General features: G+C 35.6%; 1 protein-coding gene across 1 annotated transcript; it reads left to right on the forward strand.

The window, feature by feature from the left end:
• Positions 1-68: 68 nt before the first annotated feature.
• ZPBP (zona pellucida binding protein) lies at positions 69-24,573 on the forward strand. The gene is made up of 8 exons (XM_026038379.1): positions 69-186; positions 5,035-5,115; positions 7,636-7,761; positions 12,371-12,520; positions 14,060-14,278; positions 16,673-16,749; positions 19,135-19,312; positions 24,441-24,573. Exons 1-8 carry the CDS (start codon positions 69-71, stop codon positions 24,539-24,541), a joined length of 1,050 nt encoding a protein of 349 aa, XP_025894164.1. The 3' UTR covers positions 24,542-24,573.
• Positions 24,574-24,895: the final 322 nt, after the last annotated feature.

Below are 24,895 nucleotides of genomic sequence, written 5' to 3' on the forward strand. Positions count from 1 at the left end.
GACCGTTGCGGCCGTTAACGGACGTCGCGGGGCGGCGCGCGCCGCAGCGGGCGGCTCCGCCGGCGGGGATGTGGCGCCGCCGCCGGGCAACGGTCGCCGCCGGCCGCCTGCCCGTCCTCGACCTCGACCTCGTCCTCGTCCTCGTCGTCATCCTCGTCCCTGTCCTGCTGCAGGCACCCGCCGCAGGTACCCGGGCTGCCCCCCGCCGGGCCCGCGCCCCGGCCCTCGTTCATCACCCACACGGTGCCCCGGGAGCTACCTGTGCGTGCGGAAGCCACGGGGTTATGAAAGCCAGGAGCAGGTTTTCGGCATGTGTTCACTAAAACATGCCTGTCTCAGTATTTCCTTTTTCTTAGGCTATATTTAATAGGCATTGCCATCTCCAAGTATGGCATTTATTGCATTTTATGAGTCCTTCGCATGGCCTGAGTGGAGACTGAAGGAAAGCATGTGAACCTTTTTTTTTTTTTGCCTTTTATTTAAAATTTTTTTGTTAGTTTTGTTTGCTCTTTGCTAGCGGTGACAGTTTAGGTTCACATGTTTTTCTGTGCTCCTTGCTCCCAGTTTGGACTTAAAATGTGTTAATTACACTTGTCTTTCCTGAGCGTCCTGAAGGGAGTAGGCATCATACAGGATCATCATACAGTTTTAAAGTAGCTTTAAAATAGCATCATTAGTAGTAAGATTGTCCCTTTTAAACTTCATTTATAAAATGAGCACCACTGCAGCTGCCAGCCCAGAAGTGTCAAGACTTCTGGGAAAGCAAAACCCTGCTGAGTGTCAAGCAGGGAAAGCAAAACCCTGCTCAGATATTGCAGAACTTTCTCCAATAGTTAAACCTAACTGAGACAGATAAGAAGCTGAAGTTTACTTTCTCCTATACTACTTTTAGAAGACTAGTAATAGAAATGGAAATATTTCTGCACTGCACTTCCATCAGTCAGCTTGTAAATGCCAGCTGTAATTAAAATACTTTGATATAGGAAAACACTTGACTATTAGCATGATTAAGCAGAAATAACTGCTTTAAGTAAGTAGCACTGCTATTTATATATTCTTTTAGTGCAGAAATCTCTCTGCAAAAATTACTGCAAAACATAATTACATTTAAAAAAAACTTATAGCAATTATCATAGCTTCAATCTTTTCCTATCACTTCACAGAATTCTTGTCTCTAAATAAATGAAGTTAAACTATGACAGTTGAACATTCAAGTAACATACTCTTTTATTAATTAATAAATTGATTGTTTAATTATTTAAAGCTCTCTTTAAAATATTTCCTGCCAGTGCCACTTTCAAGCCAAATATAATTTTCTGATGAATTATTTCAAAGATGATTGATTTTGCTACTGTAGTGGTCCTCTGAATCCTTTGAAGACAAAGATTTTCATAGTAAGATAGTTTATAAAATGGCAGAAAAATTTTATGTGAATCTTAAATTCATTGTGCATATGAATTGATGCTGATTAAGTTTACAGTAGCCTAAAGGAGATTCTGACTTGGGGCAGGATCTGGGAAGGTACCTCCTATTGACCTGGTACTGTTGTAGACCTGAGGCCAGGAAGAAGAAGAGGGGGTTGACTGTATGTGCAGGTACAGTCCATCTGCTGCTCCTCATCCAGACTGGTAATTTTTCCCCTCATGGTAGAACACCTGAGAAATACACACCTTTGGCCACCTTTAGTGGCATAAATTAATAGCAAAGCTTTTCTATTTATTCCAGAACTTTTTACAGTCACCCAATGAATCCTCAAGTCACATAGATACTTTACACTGCAAGCATACCCTTGAATTCTAGTAAGAACAAGTCGTCTTGAACGTCTCTTCTGGCAACTGTGAAATTTCAGTCGGGCCTACTTTGAAGTACTGCAGACTTCCCTAAGGCTGCTCGCAGCATATGACTATCTTTCTTCATCTGTTTTCTTCTGCAGAAGGATCTGCTGCTTGCACCTTGCTTATGAGCGTACCGAGTACAAAGCAATGAGAAAGCAGGCCCAATATAGTTCTAGTGCATTGGGCTGCTTTGAAAACTTATTTGAGGAATTAACTCAGAAATCTGATTTCTTTTTTCTTGAAAAGGAATGAAGCTTCATTTTCCCACTACCTGTGCAAACTGCAAGTTGAAGAGAAAGAGATGGGTTATTATTTAATGAGTTAAAAATGGATTTTTAACACTTTTGCTGTCTTTTGTCTATTGTCTTTGTTGCTTTTTGTGATTCTCCATGATCTCCATTTTTTCCTTCTTATTTTCTTTTATGATATGTTTAATGTGGGTCTATTTAACCTCATCATACAAGCTCCTAAAATAGATGAGAATGGGAAGATAATTTGCCCTACAGTCTGATGCAGGAAATGCCATTTAAATTCAAGGTGATTAGGAGGATGGGAAAAGAATTCAAGTACAAAACGTGGAAAAAGACTTGAAAATACTTGGAAAGTCAGTATAAAAACAGAGCAAAGAACTAGTACATGAAGACTGGGCCATATATGGCCAGAAACATCTACTTATTCAGATTGCATACAAATGAAAGAACAGCATTTAAGCTTTCTCAAAATCAAACTTGCACAGTCACTGAAAATATCAAAGAATAATCCAAAAGCTTTATACATCTTCACTAACTATATCATTCCACTTCTCTAGTTCTTTGTATATTAATAGTTCAAGAGCTCCATCTTTAGGTTTAAATTATTATTGTAAAAAAAGAATGTTTCCTGTTTGCACTGATTAAATACCCCATAAACATCCCGTAAACAGTTCATACCTCCTCTCACATATGTTGGTTTGCACTCACATATATCCCTTTTCTAGAAGCATTTGTCCCTTTTCATAAACTTTGAAGACTTCCCTATCTGTTTGAAGTTTATGTTTTCGTTTTCCCCCTGATTTTAACTTACTCTTTTTTGGTGGTTCTGTTTTTCATTTCCAATTAAGATACATAAGTCAACCTAAAAGTCCATAAAATATTTACTGACCATGTGGATGGATAATAGTGGCAAAAGGGATTTAGAAGGGTAGGATTTCTCAGGTAGGATTTATAATGTCATATAAATTAGCATACTTAAACAGATATGCAGATTTTTGTCAAAGGACTATCTGATTCTGTGTTCTTTTGGGTCTTAAATTTAAGTGAAAACATACTTTTGTTTTTATTAGGGCAGCATAAATCTAAAAGACAGCATGGATATTATGGTGAGAAAATTAAAATTTTCATCCATGCTAATTAAAAATAAGCATTAAACACACCCCAAAACAGCCTCCAAAGCATGTGGAAGGTCTTGAGGGAAAACAAAAATGATCTTGAAAAACTGTACTCTTCAAACAAAGTTGCAGCAGTGGCACACAGTAAAGCAAGCACTGCAAAGTAAATTAAACTGCTAATCATTTAAATCCATCATACATGAGACTGCTTCTGCGATTATCTTCTCTCAGATTTTGTTCCCCAGTGAGGTGTTATTTTTTCCTCCTGCCTAAATATTTTGAATAGAGCGTTCTGCTTGCATTCTGAAATGACAAGCATAGACAGCTCTTTTTATCCTACCTTGATTATCTTGTCCTCAACGCTGCACGATCTGCCTTGCTTCTCTTGTTCGTAGCAACACTGAAAAGTAGAGAAGTATGACTGCCAGTTGTATATTAGATCAGGTGAACTGAAGTTTCCCATCATTGCTCAAATCAAGAAAAATTCAAGCAAAGCTGGGACTTTAACCCAGATCTCTTACTCTCAAATCAGTTTACCACAGTATTTACTGTGGTAAAGAACAAGCATTGATCTGGTGTCACATAATTATTTAGACTATTTTCTGAAAACAATTGCTACTAATATGATTTTTTTCCCTACTCTTTCTAGTAAGGGCTTTCTATTCCTGTATTAATAGCTTTCTTTTCCAGATTCCCCAAAAGGAGAAATCACAAACATGCCTTACCTCATGGTAACACATGTTCTTTCCAAACAGGAGGTGGAGACAAAGAATGCAGAATGCTGAGCAGTCGGCTTTCTGCTGGCTTCAGTTCTGTACCACCTGTAAAACAGACCTGCATCTAATTGAACTAGAAAGCCTAGCTGAAAGATTCTTCAGGTTTATTTCAGAAGTGTTTTATGTTTTATGTCTTACAAAGCTTTGCGAAGAAAAAATAATCTACATTTAAAATAAAAGAAACATAAAATAGCCATAACATTTTTTTGTAGTTGATGATTGTTTTGTTCTAAGAGTTTTTGATTTAACAGATACTCTTTTTACTATTGTAAGGCTATATGCCAGTATTGCTGTTGTCATTTGTAAAACTTTCTAGGAAATTCCTACTAACCTGCTAGAGAATATGAAGGCTTAGTCTTTGAAGCAGAAATATGGGAAATCATTTAACTGCTTTTCATATAGAGCGGGTCTTGTAAAGACTTCCTTCTAACCAATAAATCAGCTGCTTATTTAACAGTCAGTTTCACTTCATTACTGTGCTACCACACAGTATGTGTGTGTATAAATGTGTGTTTTATACCAGCATGAGTGCAGTTTATTCACCAACATTACTCTGTGTAGAAATCACAAGCAGATGAGAATTTGTATCAGATGAGCTGGTCTTTAATATAAATTTTTTATGTAAAAGTCATATGTATAAAATTGTATCCATTTATTAAAAAAATCACAGTAATAACAAAAATAAGCTCATTAATTCATTAAAGGTCAGTATACAAATTAGCATGCTGATTGACAGCATGGCAACAATGCAATTAATTTTTTTTCCAATTTTAGACAGTGCTTACCAATTAGGCTCAATTTAATGTTCTCTTGTAAAGTTTATGAATATGTTTAAAGCTAAACTTAAGTGATGTTCACAGTACCAATGCTCTTCTGTATTAGGTCATTATATTTTGTCACCTTAATGGGAATCATACATTGTGTAAAATGTGAGTCAGATTAACTTAATATCAGTTGAAAAACAAGTCCATTAATGGTAAAGAGTAACCTAAAATATGCTTCCTTTTCCAGGTAAATGTAACTATTGTATTAATGTAATTGTTTTATTTTTGAACAGTTGAGTCCTCAGAGAGATTTTTACGAAGTGCAGGGCCAGACAGCAGTAGCTTAAAAATAGTGGGATCTATCCTATTTCCAGGTATTGTTCGTCAACATTTTAATTTTTCTCTATGAGTGTGAGAACAATGATATGCAGGTTTCATGAGGGCTATCTGTGCATGCAGAATCTGTGAACGCAGAACAAACCGCGGACCAAAACAAAGTCTTCTTCCAGAAAGGCACACAGTTCTTTGTTGCACATGTCTTCAAAATTGACTATCATATAAAAAATCAACACAAGTAATTTTTTCAGACTGATCCATGCATAAAAGTAGTTTACAAACACAGAATAACATTTGTCAGCCAGAGTGGCCAAACATACTGCTGAGAATTTATCAATGAAGAATCTTTACCCAAATCTGCTCTTTTTTATACTGCTCCATTTTATTGAAGTGGGAGATGTGGTTTCAAACGGGGGGTTAATTTTTTTTAAACTCTTGGTTTCATAAAATGAACTCAAAAACCTACATGATATTTTTCCCCTGGCCAGGAGCTCTATTTACAAAACACGTAGTCCTTTCGTTTCCCATTTATCCCATGCACTATGTTGCTGGCAAATAGGAAACATCATTTCTCTTCCCTTCTCTCTGCCAAAGTACAAACATGTCAAAAAGAAATGGAAGTACTTCTTTGAAAGCTAAACAGAATGAAATGTACTTGTCTGCCCTTAAGGGCAAGGCATTTTCAAAGTATATAGAATAAAAGGTTGCAAAGCACCCCCCACTTTTTCTTTTTTATTTTTAAAAGCATTATTGCTTTTAGATTTTTTACATTGCAATGAAGAAAGAGTCAATTTCCTTCTGTTTGAATTAACACCAGAACCAAAGATAATGTAAAAGTGTCCATGAGGTGCTCTACTGAGGTTGGGCAGCACAACACGGAAGAGTCAGTCTCACCTGAAATAGTGGCTTTGCACTGTAGCCTGCTAGTGTACAGATACACTGCACACTAGCAACGTGTGCAGTACTGCTCTTTTTGTTAACTCGTTCAGCAGGGTGAACATGCACAAATTACCTCTCAAACTTCTGCTGTTTGCAGAGAGTTTCTGCTGTTTGGAGAGTGAGAAAAAGAAAACACCTATCTTGACTTACTTTGGAACAGATTCTTAGATCTGTTGAATCTTGTCTACAGATGAAACAATTCTGGGAAAGAATTTTTTTAAAGCTTTCTCTTGGTAGTTTATATTATGGAAGAGATAGGCAATGTATAGAATTTTGCCACAGTAGACTATTATTAAAGTCAGTAGGTTAGTAAATTTGAGGAAAAATATGAAAGATTTACAATAGAAGAATACAGATCACATGAATACAATTGCATTAATATGTAGACTTTATGCTTCAGGAAAAAAAATGAAGCACCCCTTAAATCACTTCACTTCCATGGCATATTGCTGTGCAACTGAAAAGATTTATGATCTGTTTTCTGCAATATATGCTACTATAGACAGCTGATTATGAGATAAGATGAATATATCACCTGTTCAAAATTCTGAAGTTATTAAAACTGGTATCAACAATAATTACATTATCTATAACTTAAATGCTAAATCTGGGCCAGTGCGCTGCTTAAGCAACTTAGTATGACTTACTAAGCAGCACAAGTAGCTTTTCATTTGTTAATAAAAATGAACAGTCATATTTGAAGGGGAGAGAAGAGTAAGTGTTGTCATTCACACTAGTTGCTGTAATGGCAAGCGACAAACTATTTTTCCATGCATTAATCCCTTCCTGCTGCAGAGAGATGTACTGCTGTCCACTTGTAGAGAATCTGAAGCAACCAGTGGTAAATTAACATTTTTGTAGTTTGCTGATTTGATTCAGTTTCTCCAAAGAAGAAGTTTTACTAACTAGTATTTTAAACTAGTTGTAGCTTTTCAATAGCATTAGGGTAGCCTGGCATCACATTTAAGTCTAACCTTTACTGGAGTATGTATATCTAGCATCACTTGTTTGTGCAAATGCTTTTCTGAGTATCATGGGAGGGAAATAAAGTAAACTGTAGATACTGAAATCCTAGATAATATGAGTGATTATGACCATAAAAATCATGTGTTTTTTTGAAGCAACTCTAGAGCCAGAAGTACCTGTACACTACAGATCTCATGCAAGACATGAGACACCCCTCTATTGCTATGAGAAACAGCTGAGTAATATTTACTTTATTCAGTTTGCCTTCCATCTCATTATTTTTGAATTAAATAATAGGTAACTTAGCATTTAGTGCAACACTGACCTCTCTTCAAGCAAATACCAAGTGCACTGTACAGAGGCTCAGATTAGGTGTCATACTCCATTTAGGAGGACATTGCAGTGCATTGTGGTTCTGCTCTACACAACCAGATAAACATGGAACCAAAAAAATTTTTTTTTTAATTGGATTTCCCGGAGAAAACAAAACTGCTCTGAATTTAATACTTCATTTTTGTGAAGGGGTAACAGGACTAGTCCCCAAATTACAACTCCATCAATACTATCCTTGAATGACTATCTTGAAAGTTAGATAGCTTACTGTTGGAATATCACTGATGAATGTTACTAATGATGAAAAAAATCATTTTCAGTCAGAGTTTATGTCAAGTTGAATCAAAACAGTCCACGTATTTTATGTGTTACAAATCGTCTGCGAAACTCGGAACTGATTGATCCAGTATCCCAGTGGCGTGGACCAAGTGGCAATATTCTTTCAGGTAAGACCTTATTTTCTTACTCTCTGAACCCTGCTCTCCCTCCATTCCTCCCCCCAGAAAGAGGCATGATGGTTTTAAAGGTGGGAATGTAAAAGGAGAAGAACTAACTGAGGATACTTTGTGAATGTATATGTCATATTAATTTTCAATATAAGAAAATACAGAGCTATACATAGAAATGGTGTAACTAGAATGAAATGCATTTTCAGATCTCTGTAGAGAATGGTGCCATCTTTAAAGAGACCAGACAGAGCAGGACATGTGGCAAGCAATAATTTCATAATTTCAAATTTCCCTTGTTGCAACTTATCATCACTTCTTGTCCTTTTGCTGTGTGCATCTTAAGAACTGCCAGGCTCCACAGGCTCCCTGTAGGTAGTGTAAGATTGCAATTCCCTCCTTAGATATCTCCAGGCTAAAAAATGTTTCCTTAGTGTCTTGTCATATGTTCCAGCCTCCTAATCATCTCAGAGGCTTTCTGCCTCTGCACTTTAGTTTGTTAGTGTGTGTCTAGTACTGGTGGGTCAAAATTGGACATAATGTTCCAGAGTGCTGAACAAGATGGGAATAAACCGTTTTGATGTGCAGGCTATATTCTTGCTAAGCAGCCTGCTATACATTTGGCCTTAATTCCTGCAAATTGTGCTTGTGATTCATGTTTTCAGCTTCAATCATTGTCTTCTATTCTAAATGATCATACGGCCCATTTTGCCCTCACCAGTCCATATGCCCATACTGGTCAGGCATGATTTGCCCATGACAGATGGATGCTGCTGCCTGGTCCCAGTCACCACCTTGTTATGTGTGTGCCTGAAAATGCTTTGCAGGAGGACTTGCTTCACCGTGTTGGCAGGAACTGAGGAGAGCCTGACTGAGACATGATTCCCTGGATCATCCTCTTATGGCTTTGAGGAAAGATACATTATTTGCCTCTCCAGTCACTGGGGACATATGGCTACAAATGTCTTTTCAACATGGTGATGCTGAAATTTATACCTTTTCAATCTTTTACTTCACAGTCTAGGTTATGAATCATCCATTCTCTTACAACAGCAGTGTTTTCAAAACCTATTTGCTTTCCTCTCAGTATATGCTAGTGCCTATTGGAGCTCTATCCTTGCTTCTCTTACATTTTCAAGTAAATTTTTCCTGTCACACAATCTGCTGCCATATTCACCACAGAGATTCTTAGTTCTTAATCCTCTGCATGCCATTCATCATAATAGAGTATTTCCCCTTTCTGTAACATCTAATATTATACTGTGTTTTTGCTCTGAATCTTATAACAGGTTTAGCCCTCAAAAAGTATTTTCAGTATTTTTGCCACAAAGATGTATAAGCATTTTTGCTTATACTTCAGACTGTGGGTTGTGTCATCTTGTCCATCCACCTCGGCACTGAGACCTCATGGTTAGCTTTGTCCCCTGTACGGTAACTGAGAAATTTTGATACCCGGTCTGTGACATGTGACAGGTACGTGACCAGGGATATTGTCATGTATATTAGTTAGTACCAAGCTTAATCTGGTCAGACAGAACACAGCCTTCAGATTCACAATTAACAGGAAGTTGCTCTTTTCACTCTTCTGGCCACTGCTTACCTGGACTGCAGTTTGGACAGTGCTAACTACATAGAACAGAATCATAGAGATCTCAGACTTCCATGTGACAGGTTTAAATTTATTCCTGCAGATGCTTCAGTAACATCCCAAGTTGCTATGCCAACCTTAGCACAAAACCTAGGGCAGCAGGGGTTCTGGGCTCTGTGGAAGCTTTAGATATACTAGAATCAGCAGCAGGAGGACAAAAATGTTTCGATAAAGAAGAAAGGTTGTACTTTTCTGGCATAACTTTCTATAGAGATGAGAGAGGTTTTATAAAGTAACTTATTTAAAACAACACAGCACTGACAGGATGTCAGCTTCAGCCACCACAACAGGGAAAATCAAAAGCATAAACAGACAAAAAGCAATCTAAAATTCCAGCTTACGAAGAATTTGCTTTGTAGAAGTTATGATCACTTGGCCTCTATTTGGCAAGGTTCTAATCCACCTCGAGTGCCAAAAAGTGTCTAGATTTCAGAATGACGAGTCAGTCTTCCAGTATCTATCTATTCCAATATCTATCTGAATCGTGTATTAGTAGGAAATTAAAGTTCTCAAAGCTTACATGATGTATTATTTCATACTTTGTCAGTGGGTTTGTTGGAAAGAATCCAGTGAGAAGGCAGAACTGTGGATCCAGTTTTAGGAAAAGCTAACAAATATACTGCTTCTTGAAATACTATAGAAAAAAGGCAATTATTTCAGTGTAAGATGTGTAGTTGGGGAGGACATTCATTGTATTGCCCTTGAACCCTTGCCTTGAACACCTGAAGAAGGTGTTTTGTTGACCAAAAGTTTTGTCTAGTTATATATTTAGAATATCATGACTATGTAACTAAAGATCAGTAAAACTTCTTCTCCTGAAGCCATAAAAAAGTTATTTTTTTGAATAAGCAGCTTTGTTCAAAGACCATCCCACGTAAACTTATATGAACTGGAAAGAGTAATGAAAAATTAAATACTGCACAAAATGTAGTTTTAAATCATTATAACTTTAATAGTAGCAAGTCGTTTTTCTTCAGAGTTAGCTTAGCAACTCCTTTGTACTAAAATCTGGCAATTGTACTTTGAAGTTTTTAAAATATTAGCTATTTCATTAGTTGAGAATGAGTTTTTCAAGATGCACACTAACCAGAAAAAAAAACTTTAAAATAATTACTTCTAATGTCTAGCATCTTAAGGTTTCACTGCATAAAAGAGCATTTTTGATGGTGTCTGAACACTGAAGTAGAGGAGAAAAAGAACAGAAAACATTTCAATCTTAAAATATTTGCTAATGCTAACATTGGAATCGGCTTGTTCTAGTTTGATAAGAAAGAATCAAGGAACTTGAATTTGCAGGAAAGCTGCTGCTTTTTATACACATTGTCACCTAATAAATGCTAGAAAGAATATTTCTTGTGAAGGGATGATAGCTCATGAGCAAATTTTTAATTTGTGATGACTCTTAAAGGTACTTCTGCCATCCAATCAGTTCACAGTGTTGATTTGTTTTTCTAGCTAATGAAGGACAGTTGAACATGCCAAAGATCTGAACTACGGTTCTTAAATCCATGCTGGTTTTTGGTCAAGATTTAGCTATTTCACCATAAAGGAACAAATGACATCCTAGTTCATAGACTTAGCATTTTCAGTAGTTCACAATCAGATTAAAAACCTCTTCATCACCTATAAAGAAAATGATAGTGTACCATTGATTTTAGAGGCTAGATTAACACGAAATCCCATGCTTATCAAAAGAATTTGCACTTTCACTCTCGTTAATAGTGCTCTTGATTTTGCCTGAGACTAGAAAAAACACTTGATTCCTTCTTTTTTATTTTTAGCCACAGTTGCATCCATGATAAAACTAAGTTAATTAAACCTTAAACAGGTTCATGAGGAACAAAGCTGTCCTATACTGTCCTGTCAAGTATATGATGAGCTTCAATTAGGCTATTGTTTTGCCAGTACCTTTCTTAAAATCTATGTCTAAATGCACTCACAAATAGGGTGCATCTGCAAAAGCAAAGATGTTAAAAGGTCTAAATTACTTAGGAAGTTAAGGGGATTTTTTATTTTATTGTCAGAAAACCATTCACATTTTCATCAGAAAACCATTAACCAAAGAGATTTACCTTGAAATCTATTATAATTGATGCTAGTCCAGGGGTTCCCAAGGTTTCCTTTGACAGCTGCCAGCACGACTGGCTGCCTATTTGAGAAACCCTGATCTGTACTGTCACTGCCTGAGGACTCCTCAACTCAGGAAGGGGCTGATCAAGTGACATCACGTAACCCACGTGGAGGTACATGGGGCCACTGTACAGCTCAGCGGCAGCACCCGAAGGCTGACCCCAAGCAGTGCTTTTCTTTCTCTTTAAAAAGCTAATTATAAGTTATTATAAATTGTAAGTTACTAACTATAATTTGTCATTTTAAATAAGATTTCACTTCCTCTCTGCTTTGTCTCCATAACAGCACATAGCTTTTGTGACAGAAAGATTATTTGTCTACAACAAGCGAATCATTTTAATACATAGGGAAATACATTTTGGAATGTCTGTCTGAGAGTCCTTGTTTAAAAGGAACTTCCAGTCTTTCCTAATTTGAAGTTTACTGCTTGTTAAACGCCAGCAGGCTGCAAATTGGTAGAGGCAGTTGCTGAAGACTGAAAGGTTACTAGTCAGTGTGACTAAATTATACAAAGTATATGCCCATGTTGCCCCGTGTTTCACAGGTTTCTCCTCTTGGAAATAGTGAGGTATTCTAGAAGGCTATAAGCAGCTGAGAGCAAATAAAGAATATAATGACCTGATATTTAAAAGCTCAGCAGCAGTAAGACAAATTTTCATAATGCTAAATATTTTCTAAGGAGTTTTCTATGTTTCTAAGAAGTTTTATGCCTTCAGCTGAATCCATAATTACTATTCTGTGCACAGGGTAAGAGTAAATAACTGTTTGGACCCTTCTCTCTCTATTTTCTCATAACGACAGCTTAATTTATTTCATTATTGTGCTTTCTAGAAAATAGCAGTGTGAAAATATCACCAACAGGAACATTAATATTGAGACATTTCACAGCTGACCAGAGTGGAGTTTACACCTGTTCCCTCGTTTATAAGCTAACAGCAGAGGAACCTGCTAAAAAACTCACAATGAAATACTTTATTTATGGTAAGTTATCACATTTGGTAAGTGTGTTGTTGCCTTGAAAATTTATTCAACAACTGCATGCGTAGGCTCACTATACCACAGAGAAATAAAGTAATTCTGTTTCTCGGGATAAATTGTTTCTAACAGTAGTTGCTACCAGGCAACTGGTGGCAGTCTAGGTGGACAGTCTTGGGTGGACAGTCATCCTCAAAACATAAAAACACTATCATATTAATCTGGGTTATTCTTTTAGGAAGCTAATTGTAACACAGCCACGTGGATTTGTTTCGTAACAGGTTAATGCATTATTTTTTTTTACCTGTTCTTCTTTACTGAGTTCAAATTCATGTAATATTTCTATATTCTGGTTACATTTCCTTTAGCGAAGAGGTAAAACATCCGTGATAAAATGAAAGATTGCAGCATTATTTATTCACTTCTAGCTTCTCTTTGAAGTGATCAAAAATGGGACATTATTTTTGTAGAAGACCCAGGCAAAAGCTACTGCTTGCCTTCAGAAGGAACTATGAACTTAAATTGGAAATGCAAACTAGTGCTCATTTAAAAACTTGGAGTAGAGCACAATGACCTAAGTTAACCACTGACATAAATTAATTTGACTTTGACATTGAATCTCTAATAAAGAAAAACCCTGACTTCTAGCAATTAGCCTGTTGGACGGAATCAAAAAAGAAGTTCCTCTGAAACACAGTTCTTTCTGATGGAAAAAAAATACAGAAGAAAATAACAGAGTAATGCATTCTTATATTCTTCAGTCAAGATCCAGTCTAAAAATTAGCACACAAAAATCAAGTTTGATACAAATATACAAAAAAAAAATCAGAAAACGCGGCAAAAAGGGAAAGGAACTGGGAGAGGAAGGAGTAAGGCAGAAGACCTAATGAGCTGTCTTAATTGGGTACCATATTTTGGGTGTTCTCCTGCTTTATGTTTCTTTTTCTCTTTCAGCTGTTTCAGAGAGAGAGTTTCTTCTCCTTTATTCTTTCACACATCCCCCCTGCGCCATGTTCTCCTTTCTATGATTCTCCTCGCCCCATGACCTCCATTCTTCCTTCTGCTACCCCTGTTTTCCTAACTGCCCTTTAACCTGCTACTCTATTGATCTATAGTTTTAGGTTTATAGAGTGATTATTATGACATAAGTAGGAAAATATATTTTATGATATGCTAGTATACTTGTAATAGATATCCAGGTGTGCAGTTAGCTTCATGGTAGAGGTGAAATAGCTCATCTACCTTAAAAGTAAATGTTATACTATACAATAACTTGTTTTGGTACTCTTACTTTAAAAAAAAATCTCACTAATAAAGAGTAAGACTTACCTGTGGATATAAGTAAGACTGTTCACTTGTAAATATCTCTAAGTGTTTCCAACTGGCCCAGCATACAATAGTCTGTCAATAATTCTGTGGGGGTGCAAAAAAAAGATACTGTTTATAAATTAAAATTTAAATTGGTATTTTATTTTCAAATACAGAAATTACCTTCTACTTTTTGCATTATATATGAGTCTCATCATCTACATTTTTTTCCTGCAGCTTATTCTGATCCAAATTATTATTATGAGTTTTCAGTTCAGTATCATGCAGCCCCTTGCAACAGTATTTACAATATTTCTTTTGAGAAAACATTGCTTCAGTTGCTAAGCAAGCTTGTGGCTGAACTTTCTTGTGAGGTGACCTTAATTAAGTCAGACTGCCATCATGTGAAAATGCAGAGAGCAGGTCTACAGAATGAAATCTTCTTTACATTTTCAGGTAAAATTTACCTTGGTTTCATAGAATGCTTAAGATTTCATACTTAATGAAAATTTTTTTAGGGGAATATGCTTACTACTTATGTCTAAAAAATATTGTGCATGTTTTGTTTAATAACAAAGATTCTAGGCAATAAGTGTGCAAAATATATTCAAAATTCATGTCAATAGCAAAAACATAAGTTGAGCGACTCAAAAGCAGTCATTTTACATTATTTCAGAGTTACAGTTCCTAAATAATGGGCTAAGACTGGGTGTTTAATTATTCAATGTCTAAATATTAAACAATTAAAATTAAATGAGATGAATCTCAGTACCTTTACTTCTATAAGTAGCAATAAGAGAAGACGAAAATTTTGTATTTTTATTTTTTTTCACATTGTCTTCAGAAAAAGCAAAAGAAATCTAAAGGAGACATGAATAAAACTGAGTTGTTAAAAATATTGGGTTGGCTACAATATTTTAAGTGTTTTCTTCCATAACGTTTAAAAGCAAACAAGCACCTTATTTAGGCACATGTTACTAAGTTATGGGATATTTAAGGATACTTTCTGAGCTTTAGAAAGAATAATAATGTGTATTGGAGTAAGTATAAAATTTTAGGATACCTGATATCTGGGTCAGTTTATACTTAAATGGCTGTGAAGAGCTCACAGTGTCTTAAGTACTCACCTTCCTCCAACTGTGCTCAGTCGTTTAAAAAACATTTTCATTTGTTTTCTTAAAATGTTTCTATTAACCAGATTTTCACTAAATGCAAGAACTGTGAAAGTTAGAAATCTCAGTGAGTCTCAGGAGATATTTTGCTCTTTTTGAGACTCTTTCAGAGTATTCCTCTGAACACTGAAACCATAGGAAAGACTCCGCTCCTTTTTGCTGTGAATGAGGTCTGAAAGCAACCATAAAACACTCCCAATCAATGGGTAGTTCATTCAAAGTACTTTACGTTATTAAAAGATCTAAATCCCAAAGAGAGGCAGTAAAATGTTATAATTGACAGGCTGAATGTACCTATGGACATCTTTAATAATTTCCTGAACATAGTTTCTCATTCTTTCAGCTCTCAAAAGGCCACTGTTTTTTACACATTTCACATGTACATTTATACATTTTATATTAGTCACTATGTAGCAAGATATGCAATTTGAATAGAGTCTTTCTAAACAATACCACCTACACTTTGTTTCCCCCATCTCTTGAAACTGAAGACTGCATTTGTAATAGATAGAGCTGACATACATGCAGAGTCTCAGCACTAACGGGATAGTTAGGTTAATTCTAGGGTTATTGAAATACATGAGATTCAGCCAATAGTCCCACAGTGTTTGAGCATTAGGAGGAGAATTCTCCAGTCAGAGTTTCAAATGGATTTAAAGGCTGATTCATACCAGTGATAAACCAGAGATTCTTTAGTAGTTTGATGCCTTAGAAAATACTTCTGGAGCTATAACAGCATTAGGTGTTTCAGAATATTTGTGTTGCAGGGGCATTTAAAGCTTGTAAGGAGTTAAATTCACACATTAACAGATATTTCTGCTTTTAATATATGGTTCCTAAATCTAATACCAATTCTAAAGACCTTCATCCTGTTGCTATTCCTCATGCCCTTGCCATAATGTGTTTGTAGTTGTTAATTGATTAGAAACATGGACCCATGCAAATGAATTAATAAAATCTAACCATGTGTCTTTCCTCAATCCATACTTCCAATCTTTCTTCAGTTCAGTAATTCCTATGAGAACAGAAGGGTTGAGAGGGTGGATAAGAGGAACTGAGATGTGACAGGAAGAAAGCTCCAGTAGACATATCCATGGTGAAACCATACTGAATCCAATCAGGCTGAAAACCTACAGTAGCTGAAGTATTTTTTGTTTGTTTTATCAATCTGTACCATTCCCCCTGCCTTGCTGGAATAGGGTGGGATGAGAGGGTGGTATCTCTCAGAGCACTGGACATTGTCTTGATTGTTCTTGAGAGAAAATACAGGTTTCATGCAGAAATAGCCTGAACCTTGAAATTCCTGGCTTGCTGAATACAAGTATAAAAACAAAGTGACATGCAGGAATTTATAGAGAGTGCAACACATTTCTGTTTAAAAGATTCAAGTATTTACAAATTTGGGAAGCTTTCAAGATCATACATTTCCTTGTCATCTGAATTTACAATTAAACGTCAGCTTCCATGAAATATTTAAGTATACTGAAAAGTAGACACAGAAGTTTAAAAGAAAAATGTTTTTAAAAAAATATTAGAAATCTGAAATGTGGAAGAAATTCCAACAAACTTGCATCAGAGATGACCAGAATCTTTAAGCAGTAAATCCAAACAAAATGAAAAGCTTGGTGTTGACTTCATTAACTTTGTTCCTCTGTAAATAGACTGTATGTTGTTACAGTTGCTTCCTTAGACAAGGGAAAAAGCAGCACACCATGTCAACAAAGCACTTGCGACACATCGGAAAGATTAAGCAAGGTACAGTAGATAGAGGAATAAAAAGGAAACTGATAAGAATAAGCAACTCTAATACAATTAGAGTATAATAGCATCATAAAACATAAAACACACTGTATTTAGTGAGTTTAGAAATGAACTATTGGATATAAAATTTTTGTCAGTTAAAATTATTGTTCCATTAATTTTATGGATAAGGCAGATCATACTATCCTTCTGTACTGAGAATAGTGTTGCAATTGTTCATAATAGGTGGGGAGCTAATTATACTGAAGGCAAATACCGAGTATGAAAAGCAGCAGGACAACGAGAAAGCTTTGAATATGTGCTAACTTACACACATTAAGCATGCTCTTCTGCAATGGAGAGTTTGCAAGTGATCTTATAGTTGATCTGATTAAAATTTTATCTGCCTGCAGACTTTTGGTTCATACTGTGGAGAAGCAGAAACCAAACTCTCCCTTTCTAGGTGAACGTCCTAGCTGTTAATTCAGAAGAATTAACAGGGATATTCTTAGAGGGGGAAGGAAAACAGCAGCAGGAAATAACAGGAGGATATGTCTTTGCTCGCAAAAGAGAGGAAGTAAAGAAAAGGAGGAAGGAAGGGTCTAACGGGTGGAATTTCACAGAAAATATCTTGTAGGGGGGAAAGATGGAATTAAGGAGCTACTGGAAAGAAGATATTGATACATGGATACTACTGCTGTCACAGCCTTCTGGTACTATTTAGCCAAGTGCATCTTTGCACTGGCAGTTGTCTTCCTGCGTCATCCTGCATACATTTAGCTGCTCCATAATGGAGCGCATAAGGATGTTGACACCTGTGTCATGTCACAAACATGCTGAAGAAATCCTCTATGTGCTGCTGTATAGAAGGTTTAGGGCTTGATTCTCTTTGTGTCATATTTTCATAGAGATGATAAAGATTAGAGAAGAAATCATGGAAAGATTAGAGAAGAATTAAAGAAAGTTACAAGTTTTTTTTTTTTTTTTTTTTTTTTTTTTTTTTTTATGGTGCCCACATTCAGGAGAAGATTCTGTGAATCTGGCATATATTGTCCTGCATTAAGGCACTAGAGGGAAGTAGAAATGAGAGCAATCATGAGCTTAGTGTTTCTGGGGATTTCCTCTAAACAATTCCTTCATATTACAGGAATTTTAGGTGCGCTCTCTGTTCAGTATTGTATTTGCTTTGAACACCATTTTGAATGATCTGTCTCTTCCCCTACATTGTCAAAAAATAGCAGGTACCTAACTCATTATTTGGGATTCTCCTGGAGGGGCTAGGAAGTCTAAAATATTTGGTACTCATTAAGCAACTTCCATCTTGCTCACAGAAAAAATCACAAATTTGTGGGAAAAGCTCATGATCAAAGCTCCTCTTTCTCATACAGACAAGAGAGTCAAATTAATAAGGCCAAAACAGATTTGGTTTTGCCATTTTTGTAATTTTTGTATGATCTGGACTTTACAAACTTTTTTTCCCCTCTTTTTCAATTTAGTCTTTAAAATATAAAAAAAATCCTCTGAATAAATGAAGAATAACCTCATCATACAGAACTTATAGTTCTTACTGACAGACTTTGTCCGGTGGCTAATGAGTCTATTCTTTGTAACATATTTTATCTGTCTTGCAGTTTATAATTTGTCTTTTTAATTAAACTATGACTTAGTATCTTTAATATTCCAGTGAGAGGCATTTTGTAAAATGCTAACAAAAATCCAGATAAAACAAGCCACTTCTAAAAAGCATATGTTGCCTTTGGCAGGGAGATTGAACAGGTGTTGTTAAGCTTGTTGTTAAGCCTTGAATCCTACATTTTCAGTAATTTTATGCTGCTAGTTCTGTACTGTTTGAAAATAATGTTTCTGCGTCCTCAGACTGTATTTTTGCAATTCTTATTTAGTAAGATAAATAGTCTACTGTTATTACATTTGATTGATATAATAATCTTGTTAGTTTACTTGGTCCTAAGAAACTCTTACCATTTTCTTTTCATTGAATGGAGACAGCTAACATAGATGGAAAGTATTTTTTGAAATAAAAATAGGCCTAAATAATAGTACTTATGTAGGTGGGAAAGCCATAAGGCTATTGATTTTTGGCTACAGATGTATAATGCAGGAAAAATTGCCATTGATTGTATTTCAAATTGCATTTATACAACCTTGACCACTTTCAAGACATTGTACTAATTGTCCAGAGTTTATCTAAATCAGAAATAATGTATCCAAGAACACTGTCCTGCCATTTCTATTCCAGCTGTCAACTACAATCAAAAGCTTTAGTAGCGCTTCATTTAAATCTTATGCCAGACCTAGCTCACAAGCACATTCTTGGGTGTTTTTGTGTCTTTTTACCTCTTTGTTACAAAGATTTTGACAAAAAAAATTCTTCCAATATAGGCAAGAATTCTCATAGAGAATTTTTTTATGCATCAAGCACAAATTACAAGGAAAAGTTCTGAACCGCTGCCTGAAATATATTACATTGAAGGCACTCTGCAAATGGTATGGATTGACCGCTGCTATCCAGGATATGGAATGAATCCTGTAAGTCATCCAGACTGCCCAGATTGTTGCGGTACGTGGCAAATTTATCATACTAAGTTTTTAATATTGCTAAGATGTCTTTTGTGCCGAGCAAATACTTGTGCTTCAGCCTCACGAGAGTGTTCGGCCGCAGCCGCTGGGCCACCTGGGCTTGGTTTGGCCGGGTCTGTCCAGGTAACCCGTGCTTGTTACCGAGGTGGTTCCTCCTTGAGAGGATCTTTTCTAAGATCTTGTTGATTGAGAAGCCAAAGCCCTAGTTTCTAGGGACAGTTTAAGTGAAAATCAGTCAGATTATGTCTTTTTCCTTTGACAAACAAGGCTGAATTGTCCTTGATTTAATATTTTTAAAAGCAGGGCTACTAATGCAGTGCTTTCTTACAAACTTAACAAATTTAAATTAAATTAAATTTACATTTCAGTCTTGAATTAAGTGACAGTCACATATGAAATAACAATTTTGTAAAAGGAAGTTAAAATTCTAAGTATTTGTGATCCATCTGGGATAAAATGAAAAGGGTGAGAAGGGTAGATCAAATCTGGGTAATTTTACTCATATCGGTCTGCATATTAAAACAAGTAAGACCACTCTCTGTAGATACTAATTGGATCATTATTTTAAAAAATATCTGTCCAAATTGTAAGACTTTAGTTCCAAAGGAAGAACAGAGGACAGACGCATATAGGATAAAACCGTAGTCAAGCTTTTGATGGTGAAAGAAAGTACTAGATTAAATTTCAAAGACGTCTTGGAGAATGAAATACACATTAAAAAGAAAAGTTAAGAATATACAAGGAAATAGAAAACAGTGAGACAACTGTAAAATTGCAAGACATAGGCAATGTTTCCACATGTGATTGTGTTTTTCCAATTATTTCTCATTACAAGAAGAAACTGACATTTGCTGATGGATGCCTTGCAGCACAATGTAACAAATCGTTGGAAAGGCTAAATACACGTAGAAATTGTTAGATTTACTGTAGGTTATTGTTGTACATTATCTCAAGAAAAGGGACATTAAAATATCTTTCGGAAAAGCTGCCTTCCTTTTGCAAGTTTCGTTATGCACAGACTAGTTCTGTCACGGGCTTTCCTCCTTTTCTTCTTCCCCTTGGCAAAGGCTCGTTCCCATTAATACAATACCCTTTAGCAATCCATATGTGCATGTTACAAGATGACTGTATTTTAATAATTTAAAAAGTAATGCTTATGTTTTAAAATAACTTTATAGCTCACCTAGGCAGTATTTTTCAAAAAAGAAAAGTTTGAGAACATGCAGTTAACATAGTTACCAGTATTTGATCTTCTTTAGCTTAATTTCCTTAATTAAGAAACCTATGCTGACCCGAACATAAACAAGATATCCAGGGGTGCATTTTCCTCTCTTTCACACAAGTCATAGCTCTGCTCCTGACCTCCACCTGAAGTCTTACTCCATTGCAAACTAATCTGTACTCCTTTTCAGTATAAATATCTTAGCTCTAATAGGAGGCATTAATACTTTTTTTTTTTTCCATCTGCCACGCTCCTTTGCCTGCAACATTGGATGGAAGTTATAAATTCACACTAGTATCAACTCAAAGTGCTATGACAAATAGCATTTATTTCAGTTCATCAACAGATCTTAGTACTGACTTACTGACTCACAGATCTCTCTAAACAAATATTCTGGCCTTTCTCATTCTTTATGTCTTCCTGCTGATGTAGATCTTGTCCTTCCTGACGGCATCTTCCAGTTTTATATCATCAGCATATTTCATGGGGACTTCTTCTGATAACCTTGTTTGTGAAAATATTTAGTAAATCTACCTAAGAGCAAGCTCAAGAGTAATCCCTTTAACAATTCTCACTCCAACCCTTAATTCTCTTTTTAATCTTCATTTGCTGTCTTGTCTTTTCCTTTCCTGATTTTTATTCTAATGTATTATGTTTGCATGTGCTGCCTAATTAGTTTCAAATTAATTAGATATTTATCTCTATTATAAAACCACACAGAACTTAATCATTTTCAGCTTACCTCTATCTGTTTAAATGTTCATTCATGAAAGTTTACATATCCTTGGAGTCTGATGAGATGATCTGTAGTTTCCTTTTTTTTTCTTTTCTGAAAAATTGTATAACATGTTTCTTACTCACCAGCTGTAGGTTAGCACTAAGCCTGGGGGAGCACCACAGTTTTACTGCAGACCTCAGGTGACAGTCTTTCACGTGCCACTGCTGTTTTGGAACACTGAAAAAGACATATTCAGGCTTTCTAATTTAAGTACATTAAACTCTGAATAGCGTATTTCTAGGCTCCTGGTCTCAATAAGCAAAAGGCAGAACTGGAAAAGCTAGAAGGTAAACTATGAATAATAAGGAGAAAAGATGAAATAAAGCATGGATATCTCCTGCAGGATTCACACACACACCTGCTCTATTTTTACTTCTCAAACAGCAAAACAGGTTCAGTTCCTCCTGTTCTTTCCTGTTCCATCTACTACTTTTTATAATATCTATATCTATAATGTCTTCTGTCACAGTACAGTAGTTTTGGTTCCTCCATGCTGCTATCCAGTGCTGTGCTCTCAACACATCATTTCTTTCATACTGCTGTTATACACTCTGTGCTCTTAAGATAACCATTTCACTTACCATATCATATCACTATTTGCCAGTCTAAATCTCCTGTATTGAAATTTGCTTTAATTTGGTCCCCATAATCTGGTCTCACATTCTTTCATATTGTACTGTGTCCTTTTTTTCTTTCTTTTTTTTTTTTTTTTTTTTTTTTTTTTTCTCCCCTTTTTTTTTTTTTTTTTTTTTTTTTTTTTTTTTTTGTCCTTTTTTTCTTTCTTTTTTTTTTTTTCTTTTTCTTTTTTTCTCTCCTCCCTTCTGCTTTTATATTATAATGATGCTAAAGATTGAGCTACCCATCCTAGGGTCTCTTTTCTGAATTAGTCAGGCAGCCCTGTTAACCCATTAGTCGCTGTGTGACCTGACGTACATAACATTAGAAAAATCTGTTTGGCACAAAGCACAGTCCAGCGGTGCAACACACCACAGCCTTGACCATCAGGTACCAGCAGGCAGAACCGTCCTCTCCTAAGCGGTTTTGTAGAGGCCGCTGCTTCCAGAGGAGGAGCTGCTACAGGGTAGTAATTCCATTTAATCTCTTGGCTTTTTAAAGCTGTTTTCAGAATGGATGAGTCCAAATGTCTTAGAAATTATTTCATATGACTTCTCATAACTTTGGTGTTCTAAAGCCCTGTTTTCTATTAAATGAATAAGTCAACTAAAATGTCTAAAACGTTTAGGTAATTGCTACATTTATTACGATCCACCTGTAAAGTTTCCTTAACATGACTGATGGAAGCATACATGAACAACATCTTTAAATATAGCTTTTCTCCTGCTTTTAAAAATATCTTTTAATTGCAAGTTTATATTATTTTATTTTTTGGTCAGATGCAGCCATGATGTTAATACGGTACAAAATTTCTTATGTTTTGTAGGACTTGTCTGGAGAGACAACTTGGTAGCATAACCCACATCGTCCTTATGAAATTATTTTTTGGTCTTGCTTTATTATTCTGCATAGCTTCATGTTCTTAGGTGATTTTTAATACGCCAGATAATGTAATAGTTCTAATTTTAGTTTCTTCAGTTCTTTAACACTGTGATTATATTTTGAAAATGTAGTATGTTGAAACTTCCCTAGGAAATTTATTATTGAAACAATATTGAAGCAGTCCTAAAAATCAGGAGAGAATCAAAAACATTGTTAGCTCGTAGGATACAAACCAAATTGGAATGTTACATGCATTTAAACTGGTGAGGTGTGAAATGGCTAATCCATAAAATATGCTGTAAAGATAGATGACTTTTCTGCGATGTTTCTTAGATGTCTCGATACTTTCCAAGTGATGCTATTCGCATAGGAGTTACCTTCAGTGACAAAGATCAAGACAAGTTATTTTCACTGGTTAAAGACATTTTTTGAGGAGCTGTCCAAGTAGCTACAGATCACCCACTTCACATTCCTTTCTCCTTTTCATGCTTTCCCCTGGATAACAAATAGATCATACTACTACAAAATAAACTTACAATCAACTTAAAATGCCATTGTAGGAGAAGTCTGATTTACTAGAAGTGTGCCTATAATTTTCAACAAAAATTATAAATAGTCCTCTAGTGCACAAGCAGATTGATGCAGAGGCTGGGAAATGCCTCTGCTTTACATGCAATGCTTTATGCTTCCTGTAAAGACATCTTGATCTGTCTGTGCTAATATACTAAAAATACAAGATCTTAATGTCATATATGAGACTCCTCTCTGAAATTTTCTAAGTCTCTAAAACCCTCTGCAATCGATAGCAATGACAAATAATGCTAGACAAGGTTGTGACAGCCCCGGAGGATCACCTATGGCAAAGCACACAAAATACTGTAAATCCTGCTGAAAATATCTGATGTAGTGATGAGTCACTAGTGATAGTCACCACTAAGCTAGGCAAAACCCTCAAAACAGGTAGGCATCTGTTCTGTAAAGGGAAGCAAAATTTCAAATACATTTGCATGCTGACTACTGATTCTGATTAAAAATGAAATCTATCCTAAAGAAAGGCTACAACTGCCAAAATGAAGTCGGGCTCAGGAAACACACAGTCAAATAGCTCAAAGAGCCTAGGACTTCATCAAAGGGTATAACATGAAACAACTAGAAAAACCATTTGATTAGAGATACTTTCTACACAAACACTAATTGCTGCTTGCTTGATGGATTGTTTGTCCACTACTATCTAATAATGACCAGACCTTAAATTTCAGCTTTATCTTCTATTATTTAGAAAAGCAGCTACAGTAGCTTTCAATAAAACATTATCATGTATGAACCATTTCAAGACTTCATCGGTGGAAAAAGTAGATGCAGTGGTAAGTGCTGAAGACAAAAATGCAGTATAATAAAATAAATGTAAATAAATGTAGCTGTATAAAATATATAAATCTCTTTCATCAACAGCTAACCGAATGATGGAAAAAAATGTTTGTTTTTTGTTTCCAAATAGATAAAGGTGCATTCTAAGCATTTAAAGTGTAATTCTTTTAATTCTTTGCAATTCTTCAATAAATGCTTTTATCAATATCATTTAATTTTTATTTATTTATTTTTTGTCCTAAGTTGTCTGCGGCCCTGGATCATACAATCCCAGTGACGGAACTCACTGTCTTCCATGCAACAACAGTTTCATATACGGAGCAAAAAAGTGTCCACAGTTGTAATATTTGCACTCTTGCAGGAGCTCGAATGTATTTTAATATGATAACATTAATAAACATTTTAAAATGTCTAGAGTTCATTTTGTTTACATGAATAGCATAGACTTGTTTTTAAGACACTTGTTTTTTTCTATTTTAAAAGATGCTTGGTCATACTTGCATGACACTTAGGACTACTTTATTTTCGATGCATTTATATTATATGCTACGTTAATAGTAGTAGAGACAAAGAACTATTTAAATAAAAAGCAGAAAATCAAGTATAGGTATTTTACATATGTACTCACCTTCTTAGTCAGTTAGTGGCTTATAGGCCACAGCTATTTTCTATATGGACTGTTTTAATGACTCTGTGCT

Source organism: Nothoprocta perdicaria, unplaced genomic scaffold, assembly GCF_003342845.1.
Source record: "Nothoprocta perdicaria isolate Ctin4 unplaced genomic scaffold, notPer1 scaffold_209, whole genome shotgun sequence".
Classification (NCBI taxonomy): Eukaryota; Metazoa; Chordata; class Aves; order Tinamiformes; family Tinamidae; genus Nothoprocta; species Nothoprocta perdicaria.

Coding starts and splice junctions, on each gene's coding strand:
- ZPBP (XM_026038379.1), top strand. CDS start 69: ATGTGGCGCCGCCGCCGGGCAACGGTCGCCGCCGGCCGCCTGCCCGTC. Junction 187..5,034: donor GCTGCAGGCACCCGCCGCAG/GTACCCGGGCTG, acceptor ATTTTTGAACAG/TTGAGTCCTCAGAGAGATTT. Junction 7,762..12,370: donor AAGTGGCAATATTCTTTCAG/GTAAGACCTTAT, acceptor TGTGCTTTCTAG/AAAATAGCAGTGTGAAAATA.